This window comes from Cervus canadensis, chromosome 7 (assembly GCF_019320065.1).
Source record: "Cervus canadensis isolate Bull #8, Minnesota chromosome 7, ASM1932006v1, whole genome shotgun sequence".
In the NCBI taxonomy this organism is placed as follows: domain Eukaryota; kingdom Metazoa; phylum Chordata; class Mammalia; order Artiodactyla; family Cervidae; genus Cervus; species Cervus canadensis.
Window position 1 is genome coordinate 52909044 of NC_057392.1, and position 24560 is coordinate 52933603.

Genomic DNA, 24560 nt, shown 5'->3' on the forward strand with positions numbered 1-24560 from the left:
TCCTAATCACATAAGAGAGGATTTGACTTCCCATATCTTCTTCTCTGAATAGACACCTGGTGCCATCACTACATGGCAAATAAATGGAGAAACAGGGAAACAGTGACAGACTTTATTTTCCTGGGTTCCAAAATCACTGCAGATGGTGACTGTAGCCATGAAATTAAAAGACGCTTGCTTCTTGGAAGAAAAGCTATGACAAACCTAGACAGCATATTAAAAAGCAGAGACATTACATTGCTGACAAAGGTCCATCTAGTCAAAGCTATGGTTTTTCCTAGTTATGTATGGGTGTAAGAGTTGGACTATAAAGAAGGCTGAGCATCTAAGATTTGATGCTCTTGAACTGTGGTGTTGGAGAAGACTCTTGAGAGTCCCTTGGACTGCGAGGAGATCAAACCAGTCAACCCTAAAGGAAATCAACCCTGAATACTTATTGGAAGAACTAATGCTGAAGCTTCAGCTCCAATACTTTGGTCACCTGATGTGAAGAGATGACTCATTAGAAAAGATCCTTATGCTCAGAAAGATTGAAAGCAATAGGAGAAGGGGACAACAGTGGACGAGATGGTTGGATGGCATCATCGACTCAATGGACATGACTTGGAGCAAGCTCCGGGAGATGTTGAAAGACAGGGAATCCGGGCATGCTGCAATCTGTGGGGTCACAAAGAGTCAGATGTGACTGAGAGACTGAACCACAACATCTATCTCTTCTCACTTTATTATTAACTTTTTGAATTTAGGGATCTGGTTATAATGGTAAGTTATATTTATCTATATAACTTATGTATATATATAACTTATATATATATAATTTAAATTATCTATATAATTTTATATTTATGAATGTGGTTGGCATCTTAAAAGTCATCTGTGACATCTTTTCCACCTAAGCACTCAGTATTTCATCACTTGCTAAATAGTATCTGTTCCTCACTGGTTTGAAATGACAGCTGAGATAAATCTCTGTGTTTATTATAATTTATTTCTGAAATCTGTATTCTGTTTCATATTCTGTGCATGCACTCTCAGCAGTACAGATGCAGCTCAACTAATCCATGTACCTTAATGGCCAATTCAGAGTAGTAGTTTCGATAACTAAAACAGCCAAATGGTTTCTAGTGCTCTTTATGTATGTGATCATAAATGAATCCATATATTATAATTAGAACTAAATTTCATGAACTATGCTGGGGCTTGCACTGCAACATCTTGTTCTGAATTCTTGTGTCTGATACTTTGTGACCCTGTGGACTGTAGTCTGTCAGGCTTCTCCATGGAATTTTCCAGACAAGAATATTGGGTTGGGTTGCCGCTTCCTACTCTAGAGGACCTTCCTGACCCAAGGATTAAAGCCATGCCTCCTGCCTTGGCAGGTGGATTCTTTACCACTGAGCTAATCGGGAAGCCCAAAAGAATGGAATTATGTACTTTACACTGGCCGGAAATCAAACCCTGGTCTCCTGCATGAGAGGTGAGAATTTTACCACTAAACAATCAATGCTTTGCTATTCTGTTATATCTATCTCATTGTTTACATGTGTCAGTACCAATTTTTGTACATATTTATAGTTTTATAATGCCTTAACATATAGTAATTTAGTTCCACTTTATTGTTCTTTTTTAGAACTTCCCTAGATATTTTTGTAAACTTTTTGGTTGGTGGTTGGGTTGGAGTTGTTTCATTTAAATAAATACTGAAATATGCTCTGTTTAAAACTAAGGTGCAACTATTATGCACAGCGAAGGCTTTATGCCCAAGGTTGGGGCCTGAAAATGATGTATAGGAAAAGAAGAGAAAAGAGGGCCAACAAAGGGAGGAAAACAAAATAAATTTTCCAAATAAAAGTTCTGCAAAACAAGCAAACAAAAAACCCAGAAGTACCCTGGAATAAAACACGCGCTTGAATGTTTTATTTTTGCAGCCAGCTAGTTTTACAGGTCAGCATGGATAACCCTGGCTTTTAAGGGCTTGACAAACATTATCAAGATTCTGACCTTAAACTGAAATTCCTTGAACTCTCAGTACCTGTGAACTTGCACCTCAAATTCCTGCCCCTGGCATGTACTTAACCAGTCACAAGGAGCCAGCATTAGTGACTCCTCTGGCAGGAAGCATAACTTGTAGAGAAGTTAACAAGTTCTGAGTAAGACGGAGATAAACACAGATGGCAAACCGCTATCTTGAGCTGCTTGTCCTTTAAGTATGTTGAGATCCAGACTTTTAAGTGACACTTCAGTGATCTCAAAAGCAGGAATCTTGTGTCTGCCACTATTCCAGGTAACGAACTCTTTTTTGGGGGAATAATTGTTGAAGCTACTAGTCTAAGGATCTGATTTGTAATAGATTTGTGATTTGGGTAACAACCCCTCTGATGTTTAGAAATTTCCTTTAAGAAAGCCTTATCAGAATCATATGACTAATTATATTTACTGGTTAAAGATAAAGAAAGCTGGTCATGGCATTATTCCTATGTCTTCTTTATTTAATTTGATTGCTACTGAAATAATATGATGCAATTTAATCTTTATTTAGCTTTGCTATGCCATAACATTTTTAAAAATCAGCAATGCTATTGACATAAAATGCTCTGGTAGGATTAAGACACGTTTACTGTTGCCTGAAGCCATACTTGAGGCTCGATGACTTTTCAGTGCCGAAAAATGCAGATAGAACCATCTTAGAGTTTATTTTGATTCCTTTGCTCTATCATTCTAGAATCTGCATTTCTGTATTAGTGTTACTTGAATGCAATGTATCTGAAAGATTTAGGTCTGAAATATATTAAGACTTCACTCCCTATTTCATGATGAGTCCAAAGCCTAACATTGGAAGTGAGGGGCAATAATGTCACACTGTGTACTTCTTGCTGGGATACAACACACAAGACTAGGAATTGACTTAAGAATGAAATGCTGTCCTCATTTATCTGTTAAGTTAGATCCTAAATCATTTCATCTACTCATAAATAAATTTTCTTTATGGACAAAATAGGAATGTTTATTTTCCTCTCAGTTAGTATGCAAGTCTATTTGCAGCATTCTAGCAAAAGAGAGTACAACTCGTTTTCTGTGCTTATAAATTGTTCATTACCACGCTCTCTGATGGCCAATTCATGGCTCCATCTGCAACTCCACAAATCTCTTTGCCCAGGTAAGCTTGGTGGAGTAAATATGATGTGCTAAAGAAGATGAGATTGGGATTTAAGGGAAAAAAAAAAAGACATCTCACATGAAATTCTTATCTATGATTTTAAATTTTCTAACTCCTTACTTGTATTGATATTTGCATATTAGGGTCCAGGAAAATAAAAGCTTCATTGACTTCATTAACATACTTTTGGGGGCTGCCTATGAGTGACATTTAATGATTTTTCTCCTTGCACCTGAAAAGGGTCTCAGTTCAGTAGAATAACAAATATACAAACAAATCCTTTAGATAGTAGTACTTTCTTTCCTCTGTGATGTGAGTTGTTGTAACCTAGAAGACTCAACACAGAGGACTAAGATAATTGTGTTAGAATACTTATGGTTTGAGTCTTTCAAAGCAAAGCAATCAAGGTTATTAGCTTTTCCTTCTTCTTTGATAAACAGAGAAATGTAAATCTCAACAAGAATGTCAATGGAGCTTAGGTAGACCTTAGCCTTAGAGCAGTTAAAAATCACTCCTTCCTGCACATATTTAACATCCACTAATGTTAATGGGATGGAGTTCACCTGTTTTCACGTGGGGAACTTGATTCCTTCATGTGAAAATAATATTTACAAGTAATGATGCTCCTTCCTTTAGCTAAAATGTGAAAACAAAGCAAAAGTACAAGGTGCACAAAAGCTCCTTAGAGAAAGCAAAGTGTTTTCACACCCACCTCTGGTGGTGGGTTGGATAAGAATCTGGCTCACAATATATATCTCCTGTCATTGCTGAGCTGAAGTATCTACCCAGAGATTTTTTTCAATTAAAATTCTGTGCACCAACAGATTCTGCTACGGAGATTTTAATTAAAAAAAAAAAAAGAAATGATATAAACCCCCATTGTCTCTAGGCAGTGTTTGTATTAAAGGATTAGACTGATGAAATGTTTGGATTTTATTGTTCTAAACATGTGTTTCAGTTGGTGCTATCGGACACACCATGTGAAGAAAATGAAATGTAAGTAAATAACAAGAAGCTCCACGGTTTTATTCAGCCTTTTCAAAATCTGAAGACTAAAAATGTCTCAAGTCATTTGAGAAGCACAAAATGAGTTTCAAATGATCATTACAATTACTAGAGAAAAAAAGTACATTACTTTTAAATGCAAATGGCTTAGTTTTTCTAAAAGCAGAAAGGATGCACTTTCATTGTGGTCAGCTTTGTTAAATAAAAATAAGGGGCCTAGTTGATTTCAAGATATTTTTGCTCACTGCGTTCTCCATCTTGGAGGTTTCAGATGTCCTTTAAGTTCATGTCTTCCTTTATGACTGCATCCACATGTGTTAAGACACAGAGATGATGGGAGACAGTTTTCTGGCTAATTTGGTTTCAAATATAAGCAAACAATGATCTAACCTATATTATATTTCAAAGTGTTTTGATATAAGTTATGTAAATAATTGACTCAATTTTCTCATTTTTTTGTGCTATAGGCTTAATGCTTCTCAGAATTCTATTCTGGAAATGGGGAGAGGCTGTCATTAATAAAGCTGCTATTGATTAATAACTGTAATATACTGAGACTGGTGCGAGTGTCAGAAAGCACTTCTGCCAAGTGGTGTCTTCTTCTGGGAGCAGTCCTCACTGCCAACTAGCTGTTTTAATTATCATTGTTACCCTCCGGGCTGGGGTCTTCAGGCCCTGTCTCCAGATTAAGAGGCCAGGCTGGGTGGGATGCTTTCCTTGGCCCTGGAATCCTTCACCTGTTTTTGGTGGATCATCCCATTATTGATAATCTGCTTGTTAAGTACATGCCTCTCTTTTCAGTTACTGCATGTTTCTCCACTGCTGTTTCTTTGCACTGATATTGGACTTGCTTTTTCCTCTGTCTTCTGGGGTTGGTGACATAATGGACTTTTAACTATTGGTTTGTTTAATTTTGGACCTCATGGCTGTTTCATCTTGCCGTTTCATCTTCTGCTTTTGACCCAGAGTACTAGAATAATGGTTGTTTGTTTGTTTTTTGATCATGTTGCACAGCTTGCAGGATCTTAGTTCCCTGACCAGGGATTGAACATAGGCCCCCAGCAGTGGACATATGGAGTCCTAACCACTGAGAAGTCAGGAATTCCCATTAGAATAAAGAAATTCTTAATTGGAAAAATCATAAGTGTTGAATCTAACTCCCTCATCAACATGACAGGAGAATATGGTACTGGAGAACTTTAAATGCTAACTTTAGAGTCACTGAGGCTACTAAGCCTTTTTTTTCAGGTGAAGAACTGAGACCCAAAGAGAGATAGTAACAAATTAACTACAAGACTTAAACTGGTACTTAAGTACAAAACTTTTGGCTACATCATTTTGTATTTGGATGTCTGTTATTAATATATTTGTCATTATTTAGTGGCTCCCCAGAGGCACAGTGGTAAAGAATCTGCCTGTCAATGCAGGAGATGTAGATTCAATCTCTGAGTAGGGAAGATTCCTGGGAGGATGGCATGGCAACCCCCTCCAGTATTCTTGTCTGGAAAATTCTATGAACAGAGGAGCTTGGTGGACTACAATCCATGGGGTCGCAAAGAGTTGGATACTACTGAGCACACACCCATTATTTAATATCACTACTTTTGAAGGAAAACAAACAAAAACACCCCTTCAGATATAATTTGCAGATATAATTAGCAGATATAATTATAATTTTATAATTATAAAATTAGCAGAAAATAAAGACAGAGAAGGTAAGAAAGTGGTTGATTTTTTAGGGAGCTGGTAGAAGGTAAGTAAACATATTGAATGTATTGAAAATAGACACAGTATCTCAAATCTTTTATCACCACAAGAAGATGTTTGTGGGAATCTAGTATTAGTTCTATTTAAATTGTTTTTCAAACACAAGACTGATTTTTTCTGATCAAACCTGCTCAATTTATTTTTATAATAGCATTTTAGTAGAAACAGCACATTGCTAAGCTTTTGTATATAAATTAGATATTGTAAGTAATTTAATGTATGGAATAAAACATGACAGAGGCCCTCTGCATAATTATACCTTTAATCTTCCCTTTTCCCAGAAATAACCAAGTATATTGATGTGCATGTGCTTGCAAAAATGGGTATTTTATGAAACATAACTAAAATCATATGCTCACAGGATTCTGTAAATTAATTGCATGAATACATTGCTGATGATAGTCTGCCATATTACCCAGCTTGGGGAAGTTAAGTATTTTGCTCAAGAGTAAGCAAGTAAAAGGCAGAACTTTGATTTGGGCTCACAAATGACTCCTGAGCCTGGGATTTTCACCACAAACCACACTATGTATCCAATATGTAGATAAAATTACACACCTGGCAGCACATCTGAGGGATGCACAATCCATCCGTCCTTTCGGTGACTGTACAATTTACCCACCCGAAATTAATTAGGTCAGGTCACTAGTCTCTGGGTGATATGATTAGGCACCCGTCACTCCCCCAAATTATTGTAGCTAAATTGGATTCTAGCTTTTTGTTAAGGATGATCTTTACAAAAAGGACCCATGAAATTTGCTATTGCGTTTACATTCTAAGAGTACTATGAGAAACATTGTTCTTGTTGCTAAACACAGCCTATTTATGAAGCCCCATAGTTTGAATTTGTTTTTCATTTCTCTGGGGCTTCCCTGGTGGCTCAGATGGTAAAGAATCTGCCTGCAATGCAGGAGACCCAGCTTTGATCCCTGGGTTGAGAGGATCCCCTGGAGAAGGGAATGACTATATCAGAAATAGTTGTGCATGTGGTGAATAATGTTGCCTGTTTTATTAATTTTAGAGAATACTACATTACCAATTCTCTCTCTTATCCTATTAACTGCTAGAAAGTTTAAACCAGATCTGAAGCTGAGTTCTAATTTTATGTATGGGATTTACTACATTCAGTTTACAAACTGATCTCACTCGTGTCTTATTCTTTTGTCTGATACTATCTGAGGTCTCACTTTTTTTGTCCTATTTTTAATATTTTCTTGAAACATTTTGTAACATGGGATATTGAATGCACTCAGGCAGTACACCACACAGCAATATGAGGCTAGAACTGACTTTTACTATTCCCAGTTGCAGTGCTGCATCGTAGTAAGAGAGACATGGGCTCCAGAGCCAGACCATTTAGATTTAAAGCCTGCCTCTGGCCCTTCTAACTGGGTTATCATGGAGAAGTTACTTAACCTCTTTATGACTGAATTGTCTCAATTGTAAGTGAGAATCGCAATAGTGTGATGCTACTTTATAGAATTTTAAGTTTGAAAGTGAATTAATTCACATGAACTTATATAACTGTTGGTTTAGAAAAATGCCTAGCATAGGAAATTAGGGATAATTCTAGTAGAGGAGCCAATGGAGCAACTCTGAACTTTTCTTCTATTTATCAAATTAATGAATTTGTAATTAATCTTAGGTCCACAGATTCTCAGCACTGATAAGAAAATTAAGATTGGCTATCTCCCCAAATAAGTATTTTAAAAAAGAAGTAGGTGTCAAAGGAGATAATTTTTGTCCTTACAGAGCAGGAATCCTCTCCACACATCACAGTAGGATACTAGTTGTTCTGAAAGGGACAGAAATTATCTCCTTTGACCCCTACTTCTTTTTTAAACTTTTTATTTTGTATTGGGGGTAGAGCGAACTAACAATATCGTGATAGCTTCAGGTGAATAGAAAAGGGACTCAGCCATACACATACATGTATCCATTCTCCCCCAAGCTTCCTTTCCATCCAGGCTGACACATAGCATTGAGCAGAGTTCCATGTGCTATACAGTAGGTCTTTGTTGGTTATGCATTTTAAATATAGCAAAGTTTATATGCCTATCCCAAACTCTATAACTACCCCTTTCCCCCATCTTTCCCTCTGGCAACCATAAGTTCATTCTCTAAATCTTTGTGTCTCTCTCTTTTGTAAGTAAGTTCATTTATATCATTTCTTTTCAGATTCTGTGTTTAAAGGATGTCATCCAATATTTCTCCTTCTCTGCCTGACTTACTTCACTCTGTATGACAGTTTCTAAGTCCATCCATGTTGCTGCAAATGGCATCGTTTCATTCTTTTTTATGGCTGAATAATATTCCATTATATATATAAATCACATCTTCTAAAGCCATTTGTCTCTTGATGGATACTTAGGATGATTCTATGTCTTGGTTATTGTAAATAGTGCTTCAATGAGCATTGGGATACACATATCCTTTTGAATCGTGTTTTTCTCTGGATATATGCCCAGGAGTGGGATTGCAGTGTCATATGGTAGCTCTATTTTTAGCTTTTTAAGGAAACTCCATACTGTTCTCCATAATGGTTATACCAATTTACATTTCCACAAACAGTGTAGAAGGGTTCCCTTCTCTCTACACCCTCTCTAGCATTTATTGTTTGTGGACTTTTTGATGATGACCATCCTGGTTGGTATGAGATGATATTGTAGTTTTGATTTGCATTTCTCTAATAATATGAATGTTGAACATCTTTCCATGTGCCTCTTGGCCACCTGTATGTCTTCTTTGGAGAAATGTCTGTTTAGGTCTTCCTGCATTTGTTGATTGGGCTGTTTTGATGTTGTTAAGCATCATGAACTGTTTGTATATTTTGGAGATTCATCCATTTTATGTCACATCATTCTCAAATATTTTCTCCCAATGTGTGGGTTGTCTTTTTTTGTTTTGTTTATTGTTCCTTTGCTGTGCAAACCTTTTGAGTTTAAGCAGTTCTCATTTGTTTATTATTGTTTTTATTTCTATTATTCTGGAGGCAGATCAAAAAAGATATTGCTGTGATTTATGTCAGAGAGGATTCTGCCTATGTTTCTCCTTAGGAGTTTTATAGTGTCCAGTTTCACATTTGGGTCTTTAATCTATTTGAGTTTACTTTTGTATGTGGTGACACCTACTTCTAGAAGGTTCTGGTTATTGAAAACGTCTTCCTTAAACATTATAATCTGCTCTAACTTCTGGATTTTTTTTTCTTTTTGATATTCTCATCTGAATTTGACTAAGCATAAATGAATCTCCTTGCAAGGAGATCCAACCAGTCCCTCCTAAAAGAGATCAGTCCTGGGTGTTCATTGGAAGGACTGATGTTGAAGCTGAAACCCCAATACTTAGGCCACCTGATGCAAAGAGCTGACTCATTTGAGAAGACCCTGATGCTGGGAAAGATTGAGGGCAGGAGGAGAAGGGGACAGCAGAGGATAAGATGGTGGGATGGCATCACTGACTCAATGGACATGGGTTTGGGTGGCCTCCGGGAGTTGGTGATGGACAGGGAGGCCAGGCACGCTGCGGTTCACGTGGTCACAAAGAGTCGGACATGACTGAGTGACTGAACTGAACTAAAATAAATCTCTGAGTAACAACTTTGTTTAAGAAAATGTAACTTTTCCTACACTGAAGATCTTGCACCTAAATTTGAGTATTTAAAATATTGCTACTGTTCAGATGGTTTTATTTTTTAAGAACTCAAAGATTTCTATTTAAAAATTAAACTTGAGAAAGACATGGAAACGATGGTAGGGAGGGAGTAAAAAGACCTGTATTCTAATTTAAGTTCTTTTGTCAGCTGGTGACCTTCCCACTTATTTTCCCATAGTGAAAAATCACAAAGCACAATGAAAAAATCCTGAGTGAAATAAATGATCCCAAAGGAGCTTGCAATTGTGAAATTATATGCTCACTTTGCATTTCTCCAGCTAACTGCTTTCTGACCATTTTATTGCTATTAGTAACTTCAACAATGTGTGCACAGGGTCAGAAAGAGGAGGTAAAGTAAGTAAGTTTGGATAATTGATAGCACTTGAAAAAATATTAATTGGCTCAAATATTAGAACTAAGAAATGAAATGAGGTAGTTAATATTTAGAATTGGCATTTCAATATATATATGATCTATTTTTAAATGTAAGAAGAGAAGCAGAGATTTATACATAGAGGAAGATTAAACAATCCATTCTTTCTGGTTATAAGCTTACATTTCAAGATTGAAAACCAAGAATCTTGTGCTCTTTTATTGGATCAGGACACCAAGAAAATTTTCCCACATTCATTTTGAAAGTGGGATACTACATTTAATTATATATATATATTTATATATATATATAAAATATACTATATATAAAGTTTATGGCTACAAAAGTGATGCATGTACATTACAAAAATTCAAAGAATATAGAAATGTTGGAAATATTAAGTGCCTCACAATACCATCTTCAAAAGAAGCAAGCATTATTAGTAACTTGATGTATATGTGACCCCGTGGACTGTAGCTCGCCAGACTCCTCTGTTGATCGGATTATCCATGCAAGAATACTGGAGTGGGTAGCCATTCCCTTTTCCAGGTATCTTTCCTACCCAAGGATTCAACCTGGAGTCTCCTGCACTGAAGGCAGATTCTTTATCATATGAACCATCAGGGAAGCCCCATATCTATACATACTAAATGTATAATACCTATTTAGTGAAATCAGTGTATTTGTGCAAAAGAAAATATACAAAGTAGAACTGAGATCTTTGCATTATTTTATTTAACAAAGCTTTCATTGTAAATATAAGCTATATTCTCTTTGATGAATGGATAATATTTCTTTACAAGGATGTGCCATTAATTACTGGTAAAATCCTTGATTGATCTCTTATCTTAGGATGCTTTTTAAACTCATACATCAGTTCCCATTTTTTTTCTCTGCCATTTGAACTTATGTACTTGGCTAAACCCTCTAGGTGCCCCCCCCCAAAAAAAAATTCTTGTCTAAGTTTGACTTTTGTCTTAAACATTTGCAATAAAAATTTTAAGTTGACACTTCACATGTGTTAAAAGTCATTTCTGAATAGTATAATGATAAACATGACACACTGCCTCCTTGGAGATGCTGAGAGCAATAAATTAGCTGACATTTATGAATGCTTTCAAGTTGAAAAGTATTGAGTGTTATTTTTAAAAAGATGATTAAGTATAGCTCATCTCAGAAGTTATCAGGCTGTGATGAACAATTTTCCACTGTTTAATCTCAGACTACTTTAATAGCAGCATCTACACCAGGGTGTGAAAAAGGTCCATCAGTAAACATACATTCAGTACACGTGTCTGACATAGAAAGGGGCTCTAAAATGAACAGCATTTAAATGGCTATCCCTAGGGAGTTAAACCTCCTGAAAATTGCACTGTGGACTTTGGCTTTGTATTACCTTTTTAATGTTAATCCGAGAATGATTGAGTTGTTCCTAAATACACAAATAGTTTGACCATCCTGAAAATCAACTTCTAACTCCTTGGTAAATGGTATGTGTGACCACACACACTCATTTTCCTTTTATTATAAATTCTTTATCCTACCAAGTTGGTGGGCTTCCCTCATAGCTCAGTTGGTAAAGAATCCACCTGCAATGCAGGAGTCACCGGTTCTATTCCTAGGTCCGGAAGATCCACTGGAGAAGAGATAGGCTACCCACTCCAGTATTCTTGGGCTTTCCTTGTGGCTCAGCTGGTAAAGAATCTGACAGCAATGTGGTAGACCTGGGTTCAATCCCTGGGTTGGGAAGATCCCCTGAAGAATGGAAAGGCTACCCACTCCAGTATTCTGGCCTGGAGAGGTTCCATGGACTGTATAGTCCATGGGATCGCAAAGAGTCGTATATGACTGAGCGACTTTCACTTTCAGTTTCAACCAGGTTATAGGCCTGCTATTCCTTACCAAGATATAAATGGTTAATAGAGATTATGAACTTTCCCTGGAGAATTTGCATTCTGAAGAATTATAAGTCTCTGAATAAACAGAACACTGGAACAGTTATCTACCTAATACTTAATACCTATGACACGTTAGTCCTGAAAAGTAGTTACTACCACCTTCTCAATGCACAACAGTATTCATAACTCTAGAATCAACCTTATTACAGTGAAACTATCTGTCTATGTGTCTGACAGATTCACAATTAGCTGTATTCTCAGTGCCTTAAATGAAGTGGACATACATACAGTAAATATTTGTTTAATTATGCTGGGGGGTACAGTGAGCATGTGATTGTGGGGGAAACGGGTGTGGTCAGGACAAATACTGTGGTCCAGAAGAATAAGCTTTGTCAATCTAGAGATCCAGCACTAACTGCTCTTCCTTTATCACCAGGTGCATAAACTATAAAGATCATTACACAAATGGCTGGTATATCTGGTAAGGACATCCTCAATTTGTGCTATAAAATCTTTGGTGGTATATACATACTCCTTTTCCTAAGTAATTGAGATAGCATATGAAATCATACAGCTTAAGAAAACTTTAGGAATCATGTGGATTAACATATATAGAAACATCAGTTTCAGGTCATTGGCCAGTGTTTACTTAAACACTTCCTGTGACGACTGACTATTTTTAAGAATGATAGTTTATTCCCAAGTTGGATATTTTTAAAGGTGAAATCTTTCTCCTGAAATCTTTCAAAATGATCCATCCACTGATTTTAGTTCTTGCCTTAAACATTCAGGATAAGACAAAAAAAGAGTTGTTATAAATTTCTAAATCTTGGCTTCTGTATTTTTCAAATTGAACATTGCAGTTAGTGGTTAGTTCCTCAAAGACAGAAGCCCTGTCTTGTCAACCTTTGAATCCCCACCTCCAACATCTAAAAATCTATTTGATCACTTACATTCTAGAAGAAGGTGGTAAAGAATCTGCCTGCCAATGCAGGAGACACAAGAAATGTGGGTTTGATCCCTGGGTTAAGAAGATCTCCGGGAGTAGGAAATGACAACCCACTCTAGTATTCTTGCCTGGGAAATTCAATGAACAGAAGAGTATGTTGGGTTATAGTCCGCAGGGTCACGAAGAGTCAGACATGACTGAGCGAGTGCACACACACACACACACACACACACACACATACTTACACACACACTAGTTGAGTGAATGACTGGATAACTGAATGGAAGCAGTAATGGATGAATGTAAGTAATTAAGATGCTACTTCTTTGAACAAATCTCCAATTTCTAAAGAGGAAACAATTAAGATTGCCTGGTAAGACTGCCTCACTCTGAGCTCAGAGAAGATTCCAGAGTCAGTGAAAATGTGTGAGAGATGATGAGGGTTTGTTTAAGGAATTCGGCCGCTCAGAGTCCTTACAGCTGGGCTTGCTGTGTTTTTTCACCTTTCCAGGAAGTAGCAGGAGCTCTCAACTTTGAGGCATGTTCCATCTCACTCCTCCCCTGATTTCTCTGGCTTCAGGTTCTTGCTGCTGATTTTCCTGGTGGCTCTTCTCTGTGGAACAGTGATCTTCTGCCTCCAGTGCTGCCTGAGGAGACTCCAAAATGGTCCCCGAAGACGCACCATGGCTGTTTTTGCTGTTGGAGACTTGGATTCCGTTTATGGTAAGCTATTTACACACTTCTAGATGTCCTCTTTGGAAACCTTATAGTTTTGTGTGAGTTGGAAAGTTAATCTATGAAAAACAAATTTGCAAACAAAGAACAAGATATAGTTTACTGAGGACTCAAGGCATGCACTGGGGAGAGAGTCTAAAGGAGGAAACTTCAGAAGAAGACTCCAAATTAAGAAAAAAAAAATGTGTCCTGGGGAAGTGACTCAGAGTTGAGTATGGGAATAGAACCTAAACCTAAACATTCAGTCAACAAGCAGAAGAGAAAATGTACACAGGGCTGGCCACTCCAGGTGAAAGCAGGGTTTAAGGTACAGAAGAGTATCTCTGGGCTTTTGATGTCCATCTTTCCTACCCTGTGTTCATTTAAGAAGCTCACCATGCCTCACTTACCTGCAATAATATTGAATAATGCTTTTCAGATTGTCTGCTTCCAGTGCAGAGCCTGAGATACTTGGAATTGTGTGAGCGAGTGTCAGTACTCATGTCCTTTCTCTCCAGACACATTGGCAGTCTCCTGATCCTCCCTGCTCCCCACACCCACTCCCAAACCCTGTCCTCTCTATTATTTTTTAGTGTGCACTAAGAGGTAAGAAATGGAGAAAATTGTGGTCTTGAGTTATTTGTAACTGCCAGCCTCAGCTTTAAGTAGAAAAATGACAGTTTTGTGATTTCTGAGAGGTGACAATTGACAGTTTATGTCTTCGTGTTAAGCATTGTCCTCGTCCAGAGATTGTCTGTTATGAGATTTTCCTTCTAAGGCACTACATTGTATATTACAGTTGCCTCAAGAGTGCTTGGTAGAAACTAACAGCTGCCCTTCAAAAACTTGGGTCAGCATAAGATTTTCAATAGACAAAGTGGGAGATGTCCTGGAAAAACTCACAGCTACATAGGAAGTGGGATAAAAATAAACTAAATCGTTTTAATCTCAAAATTCAGTATTAAGATTTAGTGATTGGATTCACTGTTGACTTTTTCCAAAGTTATTATTTAATAGGGAAACACACTGTTAATTTGAAAAATGATAATTTGGGAAAGGATAATTAAAGTCTCCAATGAAAATAGCCTTTTCTCCTAAAATCAGCAGCACTTTCCACTGAGCGTATAGAAAATAGGATCACTGACTCTCAAGCAAAGTATGTTGGTTAAAGGGATCAACATGGTCACATTGGTCTATTTTTCTTTATCTAACAAGAGGTGCTCAATAAATAAACACAACTATGCTTCTTCCAACTTGACTTGAGCTACTACAGAGGAGAATCCACACTGGTCTTCTTTCTTAGCCGTTCTCTCACTCTGAGGAAGAGTCTTTCACTAGATGACCTTGAAGTGTTAAAACAAACAAACAAAAAAATCTGGTTTTAATTTTTGGTAAATAAGCTACCAAGTTATACTGTTATAACTTTTCAGGTAGTTCATGTGCCACAGTTAAATCCCCACTTATCTAATATTTTTATATTTCCTGGATGATGGTTTCCATACATGCTTTTGAATTTTCTGAACTTCCCTGACAGGTATGAATGTGAGAAAAGGAGTCAAGACTGAGACAGTGCTTCACAATTTAATTCATACCTACAAAGTACTAGGCACTAGGTCAGGGGTTTCACAGATACTATCTCTAATTCTTAAAATACCAACTCAGAAAAGTGGCCATTACTTCCCTTAGAGGATGTTATCTACTTTTCTCACTCTGCTGTTTAAATATACCCCATAAATCTCTGTTGCAGGTCAACTAATATACTACAGATTTTCCAAGATTGAGGATAATGAGCAATGAAAAGTTACATAGGGCACATATGGCAAAGGATCAAACATAACTGAGAAACAGTACACTCACACACATACACACACAAACACACACACACACATGGCTAGTCACCTCATTCGTGGACACTTATATCTTGAACCTTATATCTTGAACCACCAGATGTTTCCATTGGGTGATTCCTCAGTGGTAGGTTTTGCTGTCCAGAATCCTCATTTCCTTCCTCATTCTCTTCCTCATTCTACCTTTTCCTTCTTAATCCCTTGGGTGTAGCTTTGACTCTTGTTTTTTGCAAGAACGTTTAAACTCTTTCTCAACTTAAATAGCATTACCAGGTTCACTTCTGTTGATGTCCATTGTAGAGAACACGTTCAGTTGCCTCTTTCGGTTTATTTCTATCCTCACCTATGGTGATTTTCCCATCCACTGCCTGTCTCCCATCCTGTCCTATGGATGTTTAGGGTGGCTATATAGGTAGAGAATCACCATTCACATCGTCTTTGATGTGGATGTGGCTCCCAGACTTATGCTTCTTGCCATTCTTATTTTTCCTCTCCAAAACAAAACACAAACAAATAGTTCAGAAAGTGGTATTCTCTGTGATCTCTAGTCACTGGTTGTTGGTTTAATCACTAAGTCATGTCTGACTCTTGCAACCCCGTGGACTGTAGCCCACCAGTCTCCTCTGTCCATGGGGTTTCCCAGACAAGAACACTGGAGCAGGTTGCCATTTCCTTCTCCAGGGGACCTTCCAACCTAGGGATCAAACCCACATCTTCTGCATTGCAGGCAGCTTCTTTACCCCTGAGCCACCATGAAAGCCCCAAGTCACCTCTTCTTAACTAGTAATTTCTGGAATTAAACTCCAGGGAGCTAATATTATAAGGCAATCTGACACCCAGACCCACACCAAATTTCCTTTTCCCACTGAATTCTTATTATACTTTCACTTCTCCAGACAAATATCCTCCCTATCTAATATTTCCTTAAAAGGAGGTACTCTCCAAAAGAGAAGTGAGGGAAATACTAAAGGATCTTTTTACTGCTGAGAGGGAAGTAAGGGCCAAACCACAGCTTCTGCCTCCACAGTCCCACAAAATTTTGTGCTCCCAGGTTGGAGCTAAGTCCACTCCATCTGGGTTTTCCCGTCTACACTGCAGTTATGAGTGTGTACTTCTGAGTCTTCCCCATAGCCACTGTTCAGAAGCAGGAGAGGAAAATGAGAACTCGTTTGCAAACTACTGGTGATGTATTAGAATATGAAATAAGGTTCCTGGACTCCCTGCCACCCCTTGATCAAAAGAGGGCAGATAGGACTTCCCTCCTGAATATAGAATGTAGGAAATAAGTCATTTAAAGCTTTTCAATGATGAGACATGATTTTATATATAAGCCCTGGGTTCCTCTAAAACTTTCATTTTATTTCTTCAAAATTTATTTCACGTTATTACCATACTCTGCTGAATATATTAGTTGAAATAGCTCTGCTCTTCTGACCTGAGGGTCAGAGGTTCAAGATCTCATGAAATCTGCCCTCAAATGAGAAGAGCAAAGAGGAGAATTTTGACTGACTATCAGAGGCTGGATTGGAGTGAACTTTACTGATATTAAAATATATAAAATTTCTTGCTGGCAACTCCTGACAATATTACATGACTCTGGTTGTCAATTATCTTGATTAGAAATATTTAAAAAAGGAAGGAGATACTTGGCTCGGGAATCCTTGTAAAATGTGTTTAAGGAAGGCCTTACCAGTTCAACCCATCACAGTGATGAGACCTCTGTCTGGAAGAGTCCTTAGGAATCTCAGCCAAACACCAAGGCTTCAAGAGAATCTTCTAGACCAATAATCATGCCTTTTCACAATTCTATGCTGACTCGATGCTCAGATTTGTTTTCCTTCCCCTCTGAAAAGGTTTAATGTTTCCATGTCGTAACATGTTATGATGAAGCTCTTTGTGCACCAATAAAAGAATTAATTCCTCTGATACGCCAGTGGAGGGTAAGGAGGAATGGTGACTCAAATTCAGGCAATCTTAGTCACCCACATGTGAGAGAACAGAATGATATAAAAAAGGATACAGAGCAGAAAAAATAAGAAAGGCATTTTCAAATAAACCAAGTCCATTAGAGTGACTCTTAATGACTTGGGGAATCTGAACTCTGGGTATAAAAAATTAGCAGTGAGTGTATTGGTTTTAAAAATCAAAAACAAACTGTTATCTTCATCAACAACTGTCAAAATCATAGGATTTTTGTAGGCATTTTTAACTGAGCTCTCTCAGTTTCCTAATTTGTCAAAAGATAAAAATAAAAGATAAAAATGCTTGTTTCCCTCCCAGTCCCATGATATTGTATGTAAACATGCTTTGAAAAAAAAATTGAGAAGTGACATGTGTTCAATTTTACAAAAGCTTTCTGAGCTTAATTCTGTTTATCATATGAATACCATATGGTTTTCATAAGTTTAAGAGCAATGGGCAAATCTATAGTAAGGAAATAACAATAAATATTTTCTAACATAAAGAGCAAGTGTCAATATCTTGCTGCCTGGAGCATGACATTAATAATGACCCTGGTAGATATAAATTCAAGCTAATAATTATTTTGAATAAATCTGGTCAACCACTCCAGATACAATGATAGCCAAGTTACCTCTGACTCTGTATTGGATTTGCTGGAAGCAGTTCATCTGGAAAATGGGCAGTGCTTACTAACTGTACCCACAAAGGAGGGAAATACTGAGGCAAGTCCACTTTGCCAGTGTTAACTCTTTTTGTCAAGACATTTGGACTAGCCTACATCATTCTAAACTTCTTAAATATTCAAGGCTCTAACTCCAAGAAAGTTTTTTTTTTAATAAGAAATTTTTCATTCAGTAATCTCTGTGCCATTAACATTAATAAAGATAATGATTAAATCATTATTTAAACATTAAAATAAGAAAGTTTGGGAAATATTACTGTCAATAAAGGAAAATGCATGCATACTCCTAGCATACTACAGTTCTTCATATATAATAATAATGCTAATGAGAACACTTTAGCCAACTCATTGGAAAAGACTCTGATGCTGGACAAGATCGAGGGCAGGAAGAGAAGGGGGTGACAGAGGATTAGATGGCTGGATGGCATCATTGACTCAATGAGTTTGAGCAAACTCCTGGAGATAGTGATGGGCAGGGAGGCCTGGTGTGCTACAGTCCTTGGGGTCCACAAAGAGTTGGACACGACTAAGCGACTGAACAAGAACAACAACAAAATGCTAATATCACTACTGATAATAGTGACAGTCAACTTCAATGCGTGTCAGGCTTTGTTTTAAGCACGTTACATTTCATTTAGCCTTGCTTTTACAGATATTGCACAACAGCAAGCTGAGGTGTAAAAACTTGTGTAATAAGTTAGCATTAGGTTATTCAATTAAATAAATTAACTCCTTAAGGAAAGTGTTGAACCAGGAGGTGAGATTTATATTCTACATATGGTTGCACTCTTTACATATTACATTAATATTTAAATTATTATACTTTGTCCCATGAACCAGGGAGATACAAAATAAAGCAAATACAAATATATGGAAATTCATGATTCTAAATAAATCAAATGCACTCCAAAGCAATAATTTTGGTTAATTTACATATAGATTCCACTGATACAGCTATTGCCTTTTATGTAACTACTCTTGGAGTCATCTTAATAATTGTGGCTTGTTCTTTGAAATCTCCTTGATGGTATAGAATCTTAATCCTTTAAGGAAGGGGTCATTAAACTTTTTGTATTAAAGTCCAGGCAAGAAATATGTTTGGCTTTGCAAGCATATGATCTCTATCGGGACTACTCACGTCTGCGATTTATTAGGAAAAGCAGCCAGAGACAATATGAAAATGAATGGACATGATTGTGATACAATTCAATTTAATACACAAAAACAGCCAAAGGTTAGTTTAAGGGTGTAATTTCTTCTTTAAAGGTGAATTTATGGCTGTCATTAATTTATGTTATGTTATTGTTTTGGGAAGAAGCAGTCAAATTATTCCCAGAAAGGTAAAGACCTTGTGAAAAAAGGATAACAGTATAGATAAATGACGATAAAGTATTACTATTGATTTCCTGTGTGACTCTAAAGCAGTCTTTCAAGCCAATACTAATAAAAGATTTCCCAAAAACCTATTGGAATAAGTGCATAATCTCTCAAGGTGATCAGTTTAAGGAAGAAAATGCATGTCTTTTATATTGGATGGTTTGTAGTGTGCATAATCTAAAGTCAAGACCTTTAATTTTAAAATTTAAAATGTGAGAATGCCTTTTGCTTATTGTATGCATATACTTTCATTACAAACTTTTCACAACTTAATATTTTTACTATGCATCATCGACAGATGTTGAAATTAATTAATTGCATTAGTTTCAGTTTACAGAACATACACATGAAAGAATGAAGTTCAGATGTAATACTTTAATGTTTCTAGTGAGATTGCATATCTCATGATGGGAGCATTAGCTAAAATGCCATTAGTGTTTACAGGAATCTTGTCTTCTGATCTACCAAAAGGGATATTTCTTCTAGTTTCAGCTGTTAAATTGTAAATGCTTCTTGATGGCTTAGTCAAAGATGGCCTAATCAGTGCATGAGAGCAAATTTTCTTGCTGTAATGACTAAAATATCACAGCAGAGAGTGAAATGATTGTAAATTTTTTCTCAAGGGTACAAATAATTTTCTGTTGCTCCAGTGATCCAAGAAATGCCAGATTTTATTAGGCAGTTCATGTGCTTCTATTTCATGCTGACTAGAAAGATTATGTCTCCACCTTTCTCTTTCCAGGGACAGAAGCAGCTGTGACTCCAACTGTTGGAATGCACCTACACACTCAAACCCCTGAACCGTTTTGTGTTCCCTGTTTTGGAGTTTTAGGCCCCCCGCCTCCATATGAAGAAACTAAAATCAAGCCGATTTTAGATCTAGATCGCTAATTGAAATGATTAGAAATATTTTAAATTTCAAAATATGCAATTTAGGAACAATTCTCTCATTGAGAATTCCTGGAAATCAGTTAATGTAGTCTTAAAAAGGACAAATAAATGAATATAAGAAAAGAATTTTGAGCATGGAGATGTTTCTGTAGTCAACTAGTGGACCCTTGTTATATCACTGTTGCTTTGTAATTTTATGTTCCTAATCAAGTTTCTTGATGCACTCCAATAGGCAGTAACTAACATAAGGGGTGGCTTCCATTAAGTTCCACTCCATTATATGTAACAGATTTATCTGCCTCAATCTCTGTTTTAACCTGACCTCTTCCCTGATATGGGGTCAATAAAATTATTGTCATTTAACAGTGACCCACAATAAACTGTGGAAAATTCTTAAAGAGATGGGAATACCAGACCACCAGACCTGCCTCTTCAGAAACCTGTATGCAGATCAGGAAGCAACAGTTAGAACTGGACATGGGACAACAGACTGGTTCCAAATAGGAAAAGGAGTATGTCAAGGCTGTATGTTGTCACCCTGCTTATTTAACTTATATGTAGAGTACATCATGAGAAAAGCTGGGCTGGAAGAAGCACAAGTTGGAATCAAGATTGCCAGGAGAAATATCAATAACCTCAGATATGCAGATGACACCATCCTTATGGCAGAAAGTGAAGAAGTACTAAAGAGCTTCTGATGAAAGTGAAAGAGGAGAGTGAAAAAGTTGGCTTAAAGCTCAACATTCAGAAAACTAAGATCATAGTATCAGGTCCCATCACTTCATGGCAAATAGTTGGGGATAAAGTGGAAATGGTGGCTGACTTTATTTTGGGGGGCTCCAGAATCACTGTAGATGGTGATTGCAGCCTTGAAATTAAAAGATGCTTACTCCTTGGAAGGAAAGTTATGAATAACCTAGACAGCATATTAAAAAGCAGAGACATTACTTTGCCAACAATGGTCCGTCTAATCAAGGCTATGGTTTTTCCAGTAGCCATGTATGGATGTGAGAGTTGGACTTATAAAGAAAGCTGAGCACCGAAGAATTGATAATTTTGAACTGTAGTGTTGGAGAAGACTCTTGAGAGTCCCTTGGACTGCAAGCAGATCCAACCAGTCCATCCTAAAGGAGATCACTCCTGAGTGTTCATTGGATGGACTGATGTCGAAGTTGAAACTCCAGTACCTTGGCTACCTGTTGTGAATAGCTGACTCATTTGAAAAGACCCTGATGCTGGGAAACATTGAAGGCAGGAGAACTCTTCATGACAGAGGATGAGATGGTTGGATGGCATCACCTACTCAATGGACATGAGTTTCGATAAACTCCAGGAGTTGGTGATGGACAGGGAGGCCTGGCATGCTGCAGTCCATGGAGTTGTAAAGAGTTGGACATAACTGAGTGACTGAACTGAACTGAACAGTGACCCAAACAGAGATTCATACATGTCCAGATCCAGAGTCAGAAAGATAATATTTGAATTAGGGCCAGGGGAGAGAGTAGAAAGAAGGGCCATTTGGAGTTAAAGGGTGAAAGATGAATGAAGAATATGATTAAAGTTCAAGGAGCTATATGTCACAGCCTGAGGAGGGAGAAAGTGTTGATAGAAGCTGAATGACATTTCTTAACTGTGCATCCATGCCTGCTAAGTGGCTTCAGTCTTATCTTACTCTTTGAGACTCCATGGACTGTAGCCTGTCAGGCTCCTTTGTCCATGGGACTCTCTAGGCAAGAATACTGAAGTGGGTAGCCATTCCCTTCTCCAGGTTATCTTCCAACCCAGGGATCAAACCCATGTGGCACATGTAATCCCATGTTGTGGAGAAGCAGAGACTCCAGTTTTATATGAGAGCCCAATAATTAGTGCCTCAACTGGGCATTTATCAGCAAACTATGATAAAAACCCTTGGGGTAGGTATCAATATTCCCATCAGGAAATGCTTCAAATTGATTCCACCTTCAAAATAGGTCTGGATACTAAGCATTTCTTACCCTGTCTCTGCTGTGAGCCCATGTATTGTCAGTTCTTGCTTGGATTACTGCAATAGCATCTAAACTGGACTGTTTGCTCCCAGCTTTGACTTCCTATATTCTATTTCCAACACAGTATCTAGAGTAGTGCTTTTAGAACATAAAGTGGAACATGTTCCTTAACTAAACTCCATTGACAACACTCCTCACTCAAAAATGCCAAAGTCCTCAATACATGGCCCTATACAATCTATACCCTTGTCAAGCTTCCTTTTTAATGACTCTCTCCCTTACTCACTTACTCCAGGAACATGGTCCTCAAATCCACCAGACATTATTCTACCCCATATGTCCTTTCTGGCCTTAGTGCTTACTGTTCCTTTTTCCTATGAAACTGTTGCCTCAGATATGAACATTGCTTCACATTTTCACCTACTGTTAGTCTTTGTTTGAAAGTCATCTTCTCAATGAGGACCACCCTGATTATCCTACTTTAAGTTGCAATTTCTCCCAATCCTAGCGCTTCCACCTCCTTGTCTCAGACACACTTTTCCTTTTCTCATAGTACCTATTGTCTTCTACACATCATCTTCTACTATAATACATGGCAAAATTCTATTCATAGTCTGCTGTTGACTTTTCCTTGCTAGAATGTAAACCAACGAAAGGATGAATCTCTGTGTTATCCACTGATTTATACCCCTAGCCTCTAAAGCAGCCTGGCACTATTATGTATTCAAATAAATTTTATAAGTTCCCAATTCTGGAAATTTCCAAAAATAGCTGGATGGGAATTTATGAGGATGAAAGCTTTACAGAAGTCAATCTGGGTAAGAGCTGAAGACAGCTGGAAATACTGTAAAACATGAAGTCACACATATATCCATTCTCTTACTAAATCCACTAAAATTATAGCTCAGTTCAGTCGCTCAGTCGTGTCCGACTCTTTGCTACCCCATGAACCGCCACACGCCAGGCCTCCCTGTCCATCACCAATTCCCAGAGTCCACCCAAACCTATGTCCATCAAGTTGGTGATGCCATCCAGCCATCTCATCCTCTGTCGTCCCCTTCTCCTCCTGCCCTCAATCTTTCCCAGCATCAGGATCTTTTCAAATGAGTCAGTTCTTCGCATCAGGTGGCCAAAGTATTGGAGTTTCAGCTTCAACATCAGTTCTTCCAAAGAACACCCAGGACTGATCTCCTTAGGATGGACTGGTTGGATCTCCTTGCAGTCCAAGGGATTCCCAAGAGTCTTCTCCAACACCACAGTTCAAAAGCATCAATTCTTTGGTGCTCAGGTTTCTTTATAGTCCAACTCTCACATCCATACATGACTACTGGAAAACCATAACCTTGACTAGATGGACCATTGTTGGCAAAGTAATGTCTCTGCTTTTTAATATGCTGTCTAGGTTATTCATAACTTTCCTTCCAAGGAGTAAGTGTCTTTTAATTTCATGGCTGCAATCACTATCTGCAGTGATTTTGGAGCCCCCAAAAATAAAGCCAGCCACCATTTCCACTTTATCCCCATCTATTTGCCATGAAGTGATGGGACCAGATACTATGATCTTAGTTTTCTGAATGTTGAGCTTTAAGCCAACTTTTTCACCCTCCTCTTTCACTTTCATCAAGAGGCTTTTTAGTACTTCCTCACTTTCTGCCATAAGGATGGTGTCATCTGCATATCTGAGGTTATTGATATTTCTCCCGGCAATCTTGATTCCAGCTTGTGCTTCTTCCAGCCCAACATTTCTCATAATGTACTCTACATATAAGTTAAATAAGCAGGGTGACAACATACAGCCTTGACATACTCCTTTTCCTATTTGGAACCAGTCTGTTGTCCCATGTCCAGTTCTAACTGTTGCTTCCTGATCTGCATACAGGTTTCTGAAGAGGCAGGTCAGGTGGTCTGGTATTCCCATCTCTTTCTGAATTTTCCACAGTTTATTTTGATCCACACAGTCAAAGGCTTTGGCATAGTCAGTAAAGCAGAAATAGATGTTTTTTTCTGGAACTCTCTTGCTTTTTCGATGATCCAGCGGATATTGGCAATTTGATCTCTGGTTCCTCTGCCTTTTCTAAAACCAGCTTGAACATTTGGAAGTTCATGGTTCACCTATTGCTGAGGCCTGGCTTAGAAAATTTTAAGCATTACTTTACTAGCGTGTGAGATGAGTACATTTGTGCGGTAGTTTGAGCATTCTTTGGGATTGCCTTTCTTTGGGATTGGAATAAATACTGACCGTTTCCAGTCTGTGGCCACTGCTGAGTTTTCCAAATTTGCTGGCATATTGAGTGCAGCACTT

General features: G+C 37.7%; 1 protein-coding gene across 1 annotated transcript; it reads left to right on the plus strand.

The window, feature by feature from the left end:
- The first annotated feature begins 2130 nt into the window (after positions 1–2130).
- TMEM207 (transmembrane protein 207) lies at positions 2131–20399 on the plus strand. Its single transcript, XM_043474159.1, has 5 exons — positions 2131–2284; positions 4116–4153; positions 12288–12332; positions 13381–13523; positions 20125–20399. Exons 1-5 carry the CDS (start codon positions 2210–2212, stop codon positions 20271–20273), a joined length of 450 nt encoding a protein of 149 aa, XP_043330094.1. The 5' UTR covers positions 2131–2209; the 3' UTR covers positions 20274–20399.
- The last annotated feature ends 4161 nt before the right edge of the window (positions 20400–24560 follow it).